This window comes from Lutjanus erythropterus, chromosome 16, assembly GCF_056507025.1.
Source record: "Lutjanus erythropterus isolate fLutEry1 chromosome 16, fLutEry1.hap2, whole genome shotgun sequence".
Taxonomy (NCBI): domain Eukaryota; kingdom Metazoa; phylum Chordata; class Actinopteri; order Lutjaniformes; family Lutjanidae; genus Lutjanus; species Lutjanus erythropterus.
Window position 1 is genome coordinate 28,426,809 of NC_139332.1, and position 15,277 is coordinate 28,442,085.

Here is a 15,277-nt window from a genome sequence, read left to right on the forward strand (position 1 = left end):
TTCAGAAACCGACATCACTTTACTGTAATGCAGCATTTAAAACCAGGAAAAGACAAAACTTTTGCCATGTAACGACATGAGAATATCTAGTCTATCACAATATCGACCTACATAGAGAGAGATCGAGTTATCATTCCAGCAGCATTATGCAAGTTGCAGGTTATTACAGGATTTCATTCTTTTCGTGTCCCAGAGCCATTTTTTAACTTCACAATACCGATTCCAAAACCTGAATGTTGTGTATCAGCCAATACCAAGCACTGATCTGATAAAAGCATGATTGCTATCGTTGTTGTTTGTATTTATTTACGTGTAACTTGAATCAGGCCAGATAGAGACTGAAGGCCACTGAAAATGTCTTCACCATTCTGGGGGAAAAAATTGGCACACAGGCCGCTGATGGGAAGCAGCAGGGTCCCGTTTCAGGGATAATAAATTACAAGATATCTGAGGCATTTTCCAATACTGGCATTAAGATCTGAACAACTCTACTTGGAATTTACGAGATTTGAATTCAGTGTAACTTTTACAATGTCTAAAATAACAGCAGGCCTATGATCAAATACAATAAGTCATATCCAACTCAATTTAACAACATGGCATGATCTAAAAGATCTTTTAAATAAGGGACAGATTTTTGGTGAACTGAGAATTAAACCATCTCATGAAACGCCTACAGTCCTGTAGTCTCTCTGTGAGCTGTACAGCTCTGTGCCATGACACGAGCAGTAGGCTACAATCGCACCCCTCTGTTTGGTGCTTCTCTGTGTTTTACTGGAATATTGCTCCTGAGCGTCATTTGACAGTTATTTACATAAAAAGACATGATTAGATTAGGGAGGTACTGCCCCCGCTGTACATACAAACTGTCAGGCACGTAATATGACAAACACCGAGCATAATTTGCATGCAAGCATGTGATTAGAGAGGCAGTGACCATGTGCAAGGCATCAACGATGGATCAACACAGGTCTGCAGCATGTGCAGCAGAGCTGGAGAACTGGCTTTTGAGAAAATGTGTAACATAAAATGGGCATTTTAGTTCATGTAAAGGAAAACGGGTTCATGTCAGATGAGCTGATCTCTAGTTGTAGATGAAATTTCATTCTAATCACACATTTTCAGAATTTATATTTCACTTAAAAGTGAAGAAAGAATGAGCCTAATGCAGGGTTCAGTGTCATTGTTTTTTTCAGTTGCGGATCAGAAATAGGCTCGCCCAAAGTCAATTTTTACTTTCCCCAATGCAAATTGTTTAATTTATTTACAGTTATTAAATAACAACAAAGACTAAAGTTAATCGTCACGTTTACTCGAGGGAAGTAACATCTATAAAATGTCGGGAAACAGTAAAAAATGTCCATTCAAATCTTAGTCCAAGGTGATGTCTTTAAATGTCTCATTTTGTCAGTGTAAAATCCAGTGAAATTCATAATAAAATGAAGGTAAGCAGGAAATCTCCATATTTGAGAGGTTGAAAACAGCATTTTCTGCCATTTTTCTGTGAAAAACTACTTCAATGATAAATGGATTATCAAAATAGTAGAATTCTTTTTGCCACTTGCCTGGTTAGAACATCAAGTTGCCAGATTTACTTGGCGGACATGGCAACTCTCTGAGTTAGCTGTACTCTAGTTTGGTGATAAATATGAGTAGCTTAGGTTTGTTATTAGGTATGAAGTTCTGGGATTATCTTGTTAACATGAGACGTTGTTGTCTTTAGCTCCCATGGAGCCTCAACCTTCAGTTATAAAGAACCATTCAGAGGGCAGGCAGATCTGATCATTTTCTGACATCTGAATTACAGGACCAACTGTTCACGCTGTTATTTGTTCTGCTCAAGTTGAATTGTGCTTGACAGCTGTACAGTGCATAAATACTTTAATTGTGTGTTTGTGTTTCCATCATAGAGAAAAAAAGCAACAGGCTTGATGGAGAAACAGAGGAGGATCCACTCTTTGTTCATGCAATATCATTATGTAGTCATGGTGCAGTATTTCTCGGTCACGATGGAATATATTAGCAGGAGAGGAGGTTAGCTGCCAACAACACGCTGGATGTGGCATCAATGCTGTGTTGTATTGTGTTGCAAGTTAAAGTCCAATTAAAAACAGATTTCAACATTCCAGTAAATCTGGTTTAAAACAGATGTGCACCAAATGTTTTTGTTATACAAACTCGATAAATGCAAACAGACCGAGCATTTTAAAATGCAAAATGTGGATTTGGGAGGCCAATCACTAGTGAGCATACACATTATTATTACATATACATTTCATAGGCTTTTTAATCTGTTCTTAGAAGTAGTTTCTTTCTTGCTAAACTACAAACTTCACCTCCAGCGAATTGCCAACATCTGAGCCAGCATATTTGGGTGGGCGGGCTGTCGAACCTGTTGCCCAGTAATCAACACCAGCATTTACTCTGAACTGTGACTGAAGCCTGATGTTACTTGCCTGCAGGTCTGACGGGCTCCGTGTTAACTCTCTGCCAGGTGGTTCTCTGTGTGGCGGCGAGCGGCGGTGCAGCCTGCTGCGCTCCACCAGAAGCAGAAAGGCTCTGCATGTGGAGGCCCATCGTTTCCTCCGCCGCCGCCGTCGTCTTCAGGACCTCGACCAGCACCTGACTGAGCTTCTCGTTGGCCTGACGCAAGACATTTCTGAAAGCAGCAAAAACATTCATGTTACTGAGAACCACAGTGAAGAGGAGCATCTAAATGTGAATAATCGTCATATTATTCAAAAACAAAATGTCAGTAGGGGGACAGAAAGGCTTGGGGCAATTAATGACAGCCTTTGACCGACCACAAACTAAAAACTGACTATTCTGGCTTCAAATGAAAGTCAATATTCATCATTACCTGCTTTATGTAGAGCATAATCAAACAAACAACAGGTTACCATGATGGAACAACTCATTACAAATCTAAATAATCTTCTCCTGTGTAAAGCATCTCTGTGCACAAACTTAATTTTATTGTTGACCAACATTTGAGCACTACCTTTCAGTGTCTTTATCGGAGGACTCTCCATCATCCTGCGATGATAATTTGCCTCCACCAGCCCGCTTTATTCGCGGCCCCCCGGGATCTTCCTCTTCCTCAACTTCTTCTTGACCGTCTCCTCTCTTCTTTAAGCCCTGGACAGGCAGGAGGGAGAAGACAGACAGCAGTCCCGTCATTACAAACTTCGAGTTGGATGAACAGACTCCTGAGAACTCTGGACAGCAGGCGACAGAGTGGCTTTACGTGCAACCATTAGTAAAAGTGAATTCAAATCAGGCACGGCGAGGTGCACGTACACACACTGCTCTTGTACGAGCGCACAGACACACACAAACACACAAAGACGCACCAACTCCCTTGGAGCCGAGAGAAACACTAGTATCTTTGTGCTGCTATGGCAACAGGTGCACCTGAGGCAGAGCGGCTCACAGGGGAGACAGCTCCACCTTCTGGATAAACAGCAGAAATACAACTCCGCTTCTCCAGTCAGCCCACTCCCAGACAGGCAGACAACCCAGACACTACTACACTGTGCACACAGACTGCAGATGGGTGAGACTGGCACCGACCTCAATCAAAGAATCACTTCTTCAGACAGTTTCCTGAGTAACAGACAACATTCAGTGCTCACTGAGAGAAAAACAGAAAAATGAAGACGCTTGTAAAGCTTGAACATGTTTGTTGAGACAGAAATGTTCCCACTTTTGATAATTGTGTTGGGGAAAATAAAAGCTGCAGGGGAGGGTCAATGAATGGAAATGAAAAATATTACAATTGTTATTACTTTAGTTATCAAAAGGAGATCAAACAGAAGAGTCTAAATGAGGGATTTGGTTAAAGAGGAATACGGAATACAGTACCGGAGAATATTACTGTTTTTCCCAGAGTCAGAAACTAATAAATGCTTTTAAATAATTTGGTTTAGTCTGAAATTATGTCAGACAGCAATATTATTAGGCTATGAGGGGGTGATTTTTTCCAAGCTGCAGTCTCACACTCTGAAAACTTCTGCATTACACTGAAAGTTTCTTTCTTTGTTTTGTCCATTACAATTTACATACATTAACATACAAATCACATATAATACACATATAATAATATATTTATTTTAATTACTTTAACAGATTTAAAGTTAAATGAATATAGTATTCAAGTTTGAATGAAGTCTTTTAAAGCATTTAACAACCAAATGATTCTTTATATCTCTAGCTAAAATCTAAAGCATTAAACGGCATACAAACACTGAAAGCAATCATGTTTTAAATGATCAAATACAAAGATCAATGATTATTATTTGACAATAATTCGTAATCTCATCACGTAGCTTGTTTTGTAAACTTGAAAACTACAACGTCATCATTTAAAATCCAAGAGCTGATTTCACGCATCCGTAGTTTTTGGCTCTGAAAAAAACATTTGAGAGTGGTGGTTATATTAAGTCACTTTGAAAGGACACACACAAAAAACTTTTAGTGTGAAAAGTTATGAGTACATCTGACACAAGATGTCCTGTGTCACATGGCCCTCATCTGCCTGCGGATTTCTGTCTGGGTTTTTCCCCGTAAAACACTGGATAATTTGTTTTTAAATCACATAAAATATCACACCATATTAACTCAAAGTTAGTAAATGCATATATTAATGTTTTTTCAACATAAAATACAATGATGCAACTAAAACATTCTGTGTACTAATAAATACTTTAGTATTATAGCCAACTTAACATTCATTTTTTTAGTGCAATTAAGAAAAATGTTTTAAAATATAGTGACACTTTGGGAATTGTGCATTTTTAACAAATGTAACAATATAATATATATATATATATATATATATATATATATATGTATATTTAACAAAAACTGGTGATGAAAAATGTTGCTGTCACAGTTCTATAATAGTTTTTTTAACTATAGACATTCTGCTTTCTGCTAATCAACACACAACTACATTTTATACAACCTCTCCTCCACCTGACTTAAACCCACATGATCCATAAGACACAAGCACACATCACATGCGCCGTGTGTGCACATGATGTACACTTTGTGCACTTACTATGACTGCTTTTATGCTTTGTCCAAAATAAAAGCTTTCTGCTGGTGATGTCACAATGAAAGACCCTTCTGGCTTTCTACGTCACGTTTATGAACCTTCACACCTTGATGAAATTTCTAGTGGTGCAGAACTGAGATAATTAAGGGGGGATTTATTAGGGAATAACATAACACTTCTAAAACATCTTAATTAAGTGTTGTCAGAGAAAGAACAGAGACATTTTCCTCATCATTAAAATTCATCTGAGTCAATTACTGAAGCTTAAGAACTTTTCTCGAAACTAAATTATCCTGACTGAATCACTGTGTTGGAGCAACTCGTCTGACGAAGACAAGTGAACCTGACAGCCACTGCTATCACACAGTTAAAGCCTAATCATGCAATAAATGGTTAGTGAAAGCCTAGCAGGGCCTGGGATTAGCTCTTCAAGGCATGAGGAGTGATAAAAAAACAGTAATCCCAAATCAATACGAAGAAACAAGTGCACGCAGAGGAGATTAGACGAGAAAATATGAATGATCAAGAATTTATGATGCTATTCTTTTGACAGTAGTGGAAAAACAAATATGGTTCCTGTGAAATCATTAAAATATTCACTGACAAATAAATATTGAGACACTGACATGTTTCAATGCATTCTGGCACCTTACATGATTAATAAAAGACTCAAATCACAAGTTTCTTTCAATGTAAGAGTCAAAGAATTAAGATGTATCCTGTTAAAAGAGGAGATTAACAAGTGTGTGTATGCACATGTTGTTCCAGATGCTTTGGTACTATTTGTGGGATAAAAGGTGCAGAGGAAAGAGAATCAGGTACCGTACTCAACAATTCAAATTACTGTTTGTCAAATACTGGCAAAATTAAATTATTAGGAGGCTAGAATAGCTGTGTGCACATCCACAAAACCTCAGTGTATCCCACTGAGGATGAAACCAAACATTCAACAAGAATAGAAGAAAAGAAATAAACAAAATCCTGCTCTAGACATATTGCATTAATATTGCTGCAAATTACAACATGTTGCTGCATAGTTTTACACTTGAATTCTGGCTCAAATACAACAAGATAAAACTGCTTCAACCACATTATTAACTGCAGTATTTAAATAAATACTTGCATTGTAACCTTGAGAGGTAAACAGCAGTGAAAAATATTAATATTAGCTTAAGGATACATAATCAATGCTAGAGTAATCGATGTAACACCTGCATTGCGACACAATGCTTCTGAAAATTAATGACACAGCAGTAATGAATCCTCTCAGATGAGATGAGTGAGACTGGTGGAGTGTGGTGAAAAGTGGAGAGTAAATCCACGCATTACGTGACACTAACCTGATCAGTTCCAGATTCAGTCCTCTGCAGCTCCGCTTTTAACTTCCTGATCTCTGCGTTCCTCTCCTCCAGCTCCCTCTCCAGTCTCTCCTTCTCCACCTCCTCCAGCCAGCCGCCCGGGGTGGGGGAAGCTCGGGGAGTCCGCTCCTCGTTCTCCCTCTCCTCCACCTCCTCGTCGTCCGACTGGGTCTGCATGGAGGTGCACCTCTGGCAGGCGCGCTTGTTGATTCGAGCCAGCTCAGTCTGCTGTGCAAACTCCACGGACATCTGAACTATGGCCTGTCAGAAAACATGAATCCACAGAGAGCGCGTCTTAGGACTCGATTTGATGCAGAGACACAGAGATCTAAAAGTGCTGCCTTTTAAAATGCTTTCAGCAAATCTGGCATCAAGTGTGGTTCCTTCTTTCTTTTTGTGTTTTTCCATTCATACAGGTTTCCTCAGAGATGAATAAATTAATGCACTGCATCTATGGCTTGTTTTCATTATAGATTAATCTGCTGATTATTTTCTCTTAATGAACTAATTGTGAGGTCTTTAAACATTAGGGAAAAGTGAAAATGCACTTTCTAAAAGCGCAGATTACATCTTTAAGCAGGGATTAACTTTAATGTTTTTTTCACCTGCCCAAATTCAATTTTTAACTCAGCCATTATTTATCAGCAGTTATGAAATGACAGCAAAAACTTAAGTTAATTGTCTTATTTAATCTACGGCTACAATGACTATAAAATATCAGAAAATTGAAGTCCAAGTTGATGTCTTTAAATGTCTTGTTTTGTCAGTCCAAAACCCAATTACATTCAGATTAACATGACAATAAACAAAAATCAGGAAATCTCCATATTTGAGAGGCTGGAAACATCATTTTCTGCCATTTCTGCACGAAAATTTATTTTAACGATTAATAGATCATCAAAATAGTTTAATAGTTTAATTCTGTTTTATCACTTGCTCAGTCAGGCAAGTGAGTTACTAGATTTATTAGCTCAACATGGCATTTTACTTGCCATGGTCAAGTTAGCAATCCTTATTATTGAATTAAATGTTTAATTGTTTTGTCCGACCTGCATTCCACAACTCAAAGATATTCAGTTTACTATCACCCAAGACTAAAATAAGCCAATAATCATATTTTAGACACTACAACCAGCAAATTCACTATTTATTTCAACTCCAGTTGTCTTCTGCTACCAGTTTTATTGATGCTGACTAGACACAAGATGTATGACACTATAAAATACTATCAGAAGGACAGACCTACTGATTCATTTATTTATTTGATAGCAGAATATGAGTTCTATAAAATCACTGAAATGGGCCCTCAGTTTGGTATCAAATAAGTGGATTTCTAGATTGTACAATGCTCTCTTTCATGCTAAAAGAAGTGTTGCACATTAAAGAAAAGTGGGAAAAAGAAGCAAGGATGTTTCTGAGGAGGCTTGGGGGAAATCTGCAGCTTTAAATGGTCCTCAACTTACTCCATGGAATGAGAACACTGCTGGAAAAAATATTGTGAGATATTTTAAGACCTTACAGCAGGAAAAATACAAGGATATGAGTTCAATGTGCTGGAGACAAGTCTCATATAACCCCGAACTTGGAGACTCTTTATTTGTTTTTGAAACAGAGGAGGGATACAAAGCTGCTGCGGGCCCTTTGGCTGGCCAGTGAAAAACAATCAATCAGTAGAAATGTTTAAATGGACTAAGTAACCTAGTCTTTTCTTCTACCAAATTTGTAATAAATGCACTGAATTTATAAGTCCAGGAAAAGCAGACTTTGTATGACTCCACTAACACTTCATGCTCCCTTCCTCTACCTGATATGAACCTGTTGTATATGGTTACATGTTTATTACAAGAACGAGAAGGGCATGTGTAAGAAAGTTTAACACCAAACTGCTGGTAGATCGGTGTAGATTTGCAGGATGTTATGCAGGTGAATATTGATGCACACGTGTATAAAGACAATAAACCTGTATTTGTCGAGGTTTTCATGACTATACACATCTGTGAGAGAAGTAGAAGTACAGCTCACAAGGACTGCAGCTTTTAAATACCTCTTTCTGTATATGTGCCTGGATATATTAAAAAATGGAAAAGGGCTTTATGCAAATATCTGTGGTACTATCTTTTCAAAAATAATAATAATAAAATAAAAATAAAATGCATGGTCACCTACCTTGGCGACCTCCTCCTCCACTCTCTCCCAGTCTTGTTTCTCCTCCTTCCCAGCTGCCCTGAGGCTCTCAATGGAGCTTCCAGTGCCGTTAATACCGTTGAGATCCTGCTCCCTCTTCTCTCCTCTCTTCTCCTCCTGACGCTCCTCTCTTTTCCACTCCGGCTCCCTTTCTTCTCTTAGTCTCCTCAGCTCCCTGTTGTGCTGCTCTTTGAGAGCGGCTACTTCTTGAACATACTTGTGGTAGAGAGCTTTCCTCAGCGCCTGCAGCTGTGCTGTCAGGCCTGCAGACCTGGCGGGCCACTGCAGCTCCGCACCTCCCTCCGACAATTCCTCCTCGCCCAGGTCCTGCGAAGAGTGAAGAAAGAAGAGAAGATGAAGAAAGGAAGGTGGAAAAATGAAATCTAATGTACAGGCTAACAGCAAAATATGAAGTTATGGACAATAAAAGTTCCTCAGGACTGTTCCTGAAATAAACATGTCCTCTTACTGTAGCTTGACGCCACCCGCCTGCCCTTTAACAACGATTAAATACACCGTTTTGTTCTCTACACCCTCCCGGGATGATGAAGTGATAAAGAGATGCCTTGCATTACATTACAGCGAGATTTTCCCCTAACACACTACCACTCTTGTCTTGGGATGAATCCCTGTCTGTTTCATGGTCATTTGGCTTCTTCAGTACCCCTCGCCGCAAGTCCAATCCAAAAATAAAAGTGTATCAGCACAAATTTGTTACAGTTTCACCCTGTTTTCGCTCCTCCTGAGCTCCTGTCAGTCATCCGCTCTGCTATCTTCTTCTCTGATCTCTCCACTGAGAAGTAAGAGTCACACTCACTCGAGCTGTGGCAACTTTGAGGTTAGAAAGAGAGACAAACTAAGATACGATGGAAGTTGGAGTGACGTGAGTGAGAGATGGCTTAAATGGAGGGCAGTTCATTCACGCAAGGCAGAATCCTCCTTTCATGCAGCCGCCAAGACTAGACTGCGTCCGTTCGGTGCAGGAGCAGCGCGATATAGCGGCGGGTTACGTAACGTCCAACCCTTTTAATCGTTAAGATATAGGGCCGTTCATGATGCTGCTTCTGGAGCAAAGCTGGGGATTTAGGGCACGTTTTAGCCTAAAGGCTGCAACTGCCCCCTCCCGCCCACCCTCACTGTCATAGCGTCTTAATGCATGTACACGTTTGAGCTCGTAGTAAGATGTGATGCGTGTGACATGGAAGATTTAGATGAGGGCAAAATGTAGCAGCCAAACCTTTAGTAGTTCCTCTCTGAGCTCCTCCACCCTCTCAGAGCTGGATTCTGTAACACTGGACAGGCAGAAAGAAAAAATGGCATGTCAAAATTAATTTTTCTAAAACCTCAAACAAGTATAAAAGTTTGACGCATTCAATGTATAATATATATACATATTTTACTCAGTAGAGTAAAACTAGCTGACAACTCCTGTACGAGCTTACATTTAATTCTATGTAATTCTGTTCTAACACAGCATGTACTTGTGTAGTAAGTAAGGGTGGGTATCAAGAACAGACACTAAACGACTTCCTGACCGGTCAGTACTGAAATATTGATGAGCTCCTGGACAAACAACACTGCTACTGGTATTTATGTAGCGTTACATAAACAGTGCACAGGGAAAAATGCTCGAAAGTGTGCCTGACTTCACTAAATTTTATTAAATTTCATGTAAATGCAATAACTCAGGAAGTAATTTAACTCATTTAAATTTCTGCAAAAACGTAATAATAAAATAACAGTTGAAACTTTTCCCATCTTTTCTTGTCATGTCCTTATTTGTTGCACCAAATTATAGCGAGTAGTCACTCCAAGATTGTCGAACTCTTGGTATCTATAAGCAGTATCGGTATCAAGACTGGTATCAATAAAATCCTAATGTTACACATCTCTAGTGGTGAGCCATGGGTGGTACACAAATTCATGCACATAACACTTTTTGCTCTTTCACTGCAAACCTGAAGTTCTTCAGAAACATAACTTAATTCAATATACTGAGTGGCGCATGTTTAAAAAGGTCACATTAATTTTGTTTTGATGATCCCTTCCCTCAGGAAACCATCTGGAATGGCTGAAAAGGTACTTTTATAGGTTAGTGGGTTAGAAAAGGTATGAATAAGGCTTCAAACAACCTAGTGAATATTTCATTAGTTAAGGCTTTGTTGTTGTCATCTGAACTAGGTCAGGTAGCTTCCATGTGCTGCACAGGATGTGCAGACCAGCATCTATTTGATCTTATCTGCAGAAGCTCATGTAGCTCAGTGTGTGGTTCTTCTGACACGTGCACTGTCGATCAATCAATTGGTAAGTGTGTTTGTGTTATTGTGTGACTTCGGTGAATCACAACTAAGCCTTTCAAAGACAAAAGTCACACAAACAAACTAACCAACTGAAGCAGCGCTAGACCAGCAAGTCCACTTTTCTGAGGTAAAATTACTGTTTTCGGGAAAGGAGTCTGGTGGCTTTGGAGAGAGCAACATTTGAACTTTAAACTGACATCGATTTGCGATTTTTTTATAAATTTTTTTCGCTTAGCTCCCTGCACCAGTGCTCCTGACACTTCTCCAAGAACTGAGGGTGAGCTGACCGTCATCTACTGTAGGTAATACACTGGCTATCGATAAGTACTTCATTGAACCCCATTTAAAAAAGAATCCAAACTACCTCTTTGAAAATATATTTATATTATTTAAGTTTTCCAGTGTGTAACATTTCTTAAATGTCCATATCATTATCTATATAAGGACAGCTGGGTGCACATTTATGTTGCTTAGGTCTGAATACATAAATATGTGGAAACTTTTAAGAGTTTGTGGTCGTCACCTGAAGTGGGTCTGAGTGCCTGTGACCTCCTGCAGTCGCTGCTGCAGCATGAAGAGCTCAGTGAGGTATCGCTCCTCGGTCTCTGCGGCCTGCTGCTGGTAGTGAGCCCGGAGACGCTCCACCTCCTGCCTGTGAGTCTCCTCCAGCCGGAGCTGCTTCTCCTGCTCCTCGGCCTTCAGCCTCTGCAATTCCTCCGTGAGGCAGGTAGATGGTGCACCAGCCCGCTCTTCCAGATCTAATAGATAAGAGAGATGAAATGTGAAATTCAACTGGATAGCATTTAAGATTCAGATCGATTAGATGAAACTTTAATGTTCCTTCTGGGAAAAATCGTTCACTGCAGCAGCAAATGACAGCATCAAAAAGGGACTGAACAAACAGTTCAGTGCAGTGAAAGAAACACATAACAGAGAACAACGGAGAACAAGATTTTTGCACCTTTTCTGAAAAATTAAAGGGTTAGCATATGTTTGCAGTTTGTAAGAATACATTCACACTGTTTATATTCTGTATATAGGATTTGCAAAATGTATAGAAAAGGTTTGTCTTAAATGGCAGCTAGCTAGATGCATGCATTTAAAAAATAAAACTCAGAGAGTGTTACTGTTTGATTTCTTTTTGCTGCTGATCACAGATGTAAATTTAAAAACACACTTCTGCAAAAGCAGAACGTGAGTGGCAGGTAGATATTCAGGCTAAATACTGACTTAAATCTCTAAAATACTGCCAGACACAGAGAGCAGAAATAAAGCTACAAAAGAGTGCGCTTTTGTCTGTGTGTCATCTTGTGATACACCTCTGTGCTTTTACTCAGTGACCTGACATCATCATCTGCCCGACCTGGCTTCTCATTTTTTGTTCGAGAGGAAAACTTCAGATTTACCTTTGCTTGTAGAAGAGCTTAGGGTGGAAACTTGCACCCGCAGGTCAGAGATCTCCTTTTCGCTGCTGCTCTTCAGTTCATCGTATGCCGTCTGCATTGCCATCATCTAGGAGACCAACAGATTTGTCGGTGTGTGTCTGATAGCATTATCGTCTTCTCTATTCCTCAAACACTGTGTGCCAATTCCATAACACATACCAACTCTACACAAGATGTATGCAACTGTATACAAATACTGTTTCATTAATGACTTTCAATGACTTTATTTTTCCAGTCTTATAGTGTGAACCGACAACACACTCAAAACCTACCTGGAATTATTATTTAATGTGGAACAGACGTGCAAGTTTTTACCTTGTTCCCATCAGCTCTCAGCAGCGCCTGAAGCTGCGACAGTCGATGATGTTCCTGCTCAATCGTCTCCCTCACCTGCTGAAGATTTCTGTAGAGTTCTACATCAGAGAGAGTAATTTGTTTTTAGATTAGATTAAATTCTAATGATCTCAGTAGAGAAATTGGAAGATCTGATTTTAATATGTGTAAATTTGCTGCTAGGTTTGAATGTGATAGATATTTAAAAGCAATTTGTTGGTATAAAATTAATTTAATACTGGCCCACAGTGCTACTTATACTGGAAATATGTGTTATTCTATTTGTAATACTTGTTTTAAACTCTAATTTAATAATTTTAAACAGACAAATTACCTCTGGCCTCCAGTACGATGGAGGTGGATTCACTAGTTTCCGGTCTTTCCACTGAAGGGGGTGGCCGACTGTCTGCATCAACACTCTCCAGAAACTCTGCACCAAACATCTTTTGAAAACACTGAAGACAGAGCAGACAGACGCAAGGTGGCACGTTTTGGTAACTTGGCAACACACATTAAAGGGATAGTTTGGGGTGTTTTGAAGTGGGGTTGTACGAGATATCTGTCCACAGTCAGCGTATTAGCTACAGTAGACGACGGTCGGCATGGCTTCAGTTTAGAGAAGGAGCAGGAGTACCGGTGTGGAAAACTAAACAATGTGCTACTGCAAACAGGATCAGCACTATATTTAGAATATTTTCACCACTTTACCTTGCTGTCAGACAGCCTTTTCTGGCAGGAAATTGACATTACATAAGACAAATACTGATCTCTTCAAACCCAGTTACTAAAGTTACTAAACCACCACTGCCTCGACCTGTTGATTTGTTTGTGCTACCGTGTGACTTTGGCGTTAGTTTGGATTCCTCTTGCCAAAGGAGTCTGGTTGGAGTCTTTACATTTGGCTTATATTACGGCAGTTTCCCATCAAAAAGGCTGTCTAATGGCAAGGTAAAGTGGTGAAAATATTCTGAATGTAGCACACACTTAGAACTGATTTTAATTTTTTTAGGTACATTTTGCTGCTGACCCTGTCCACAGCAGTACATTGCTTAGCTTCCTACACTGGTATCCTGCTGCTTCTACAAATTGGGGGTAAGCAACTTGCCATCTGCTGCAGGTAATACACTGACTATCGATAAGTACCTGATACAACCCCACTTCCAAAAACCTGAGCCCTTAAATGAAATTCATTTAGAAAACTATTTGTCTGCAATAATCACCTGAATTATCTCACTGCATTCTTTTGACACAGCTTGTAACATGTTGTGGTATTTGAAGATTTTTGGCTCATCTGAAAAAAAAAAAGCAAAATTTAATGAATCAAATTGAACAGTCACAATGTTTAACAGCTTTCAAACAGGCACTGACAAACACACTACAATAAATAAAGCACAAAAACAATCTCTGTTCCGTGTGGATCCATCACGAATGATAAATCAAAAGCCTCTCCGAGGGGACCGCTTGCAGTAAACAAAAATGCAGGCAAAGGCACCCGACTGCTCGTTTGCTCACCCTGGCCACCGTGATCATCCGGGTTCTGCAGCTTCAGCTCCAGAGAGTGTGTGCGGGCGTCCGTCTCCTCCTGCAGCAGCTCGAGCTGGGCGGCGTGGATCTGAGACAGGCTGATTCGCTGGGCCTCCATCTGCAACATGCACTCACCCTGGAAACCACAGGAAGAAATATCATTACATTAACACAGCTGGAATAAACCACTGGGAACATTTTTCACATGTTTAACTTGATTTTAAATTGGACTGTTCGTCTTATTATTCCTGAAATGCTGAACAGGATGACACTAAATGACACTGATTAAAAAAAAATATGCCTCACAGATGCATATCACTCATAATTTATCATAAATTAAATTACGCAGCACAGTAAATACATCTGCTAATCAGAGGAGCTAAATGATTAAATAACATAATTCCACCAATCCTATTTTTATGACAGAGGAGTAGCACGAGCCATCTGTGTTCAGGATGAGAGGTCTGCTATTATCACTTCTGTAACAGAGAACAAAAGGCAAACACTGAGGCCTCTTACTCTAATTATGCATTATGCATTAGCACAAATTCGTTAGGGTTACACAATTATGGAATTGTGATTCTGTTACCTTTGATGTCAGATGCTTTTAAAGTGCACTCTACATTTTAATTAGGCTGTATTTAAAACGCTTTGTTATGATACAATCTCCCCGTCCGCAGCACTGCATCTGAGTAGCACAGAGAGTCCTTTCAATTCTGTAACCGCTCAGATGTTGCTGCTTAAAAACATGCAGACGAGAGACGGTCAGCGCCTAACAAACAGATGGCAGCTGTGTTGTGATGTGCCGCTGATTCATACGCACACAACAAAAACAGAATTACTGCTCAAATGAAAATCTACAAACAAACATAACCTCTACGAAAGAGGAAATTACTAAAACCTATTTAACTCATTTGTTTATAAGCTTCTTGTAAGAACTACTCGTGCATATTTGCTTTAAGCTGCACAGGCGAGTGGTTTTAAAGAATTTGTGGCTTTCAGAAATGTTCATGTCACTATAATCTTTTCTTTCATCTTTAAACTTTGCTCATGGGACTGACTGTATTATGTATG

General features: G+C 39.5%; 1 protein-coding gene across 1 annotated transcript in view; it reads right to left on the reverse strand.

Annotated features, from left to right (window-relative positions):
• The window catches only part of akap9 (A kinase (PRKA) anchor protein 9), a 79,931-nt gene that overhangs the window by 37,156 nt on the left and 27,498 nt on the right, over positions 1-15,277 (reverse strand). The window contains exons 10-20 of the mRNA XM_084738599.1: positions 14,192-14,339; positions 13,900-13,970; positions 13,014-13,134; positions 12,662-12,759; positions 12,308-12,413; positions 11,425-11,659; positions 9,839-9,893; positions 8,584-8,928; positions 6,400-6,678; positions 3,002-3,138; positions 2,457-2,659 (exon numbers count right to left, since the gene is read on the reverse strand). Of these exons, the coding sequence (XP_084594725.1) occupies positions 2,457-2,659; positions 3,002-3,138; positions 6,400-6,678; positions 8,584-8,928; positions 9,839-9,893; positions 11,425-11,659; positions 12,308-12,413; positions 12,662-12,759; positions 13,014-13,134; positions 13,900-13,970; positions 14,192-14,339 (1,798 nt within the window). The remainder of the gene's footprint in view (positions 1-2,456; positions 2,660-3,001; positions 3,139-6,399; positions 6,679-8,583; positions 8,929-9,838; positions 9,894-11,424; positions 11,660-12,307; positions 12,414-12,661; positions 12,760-13,013; positions 13,135-13,899; positions 13,971-14,191; positions 14,340-15,277) is intronic.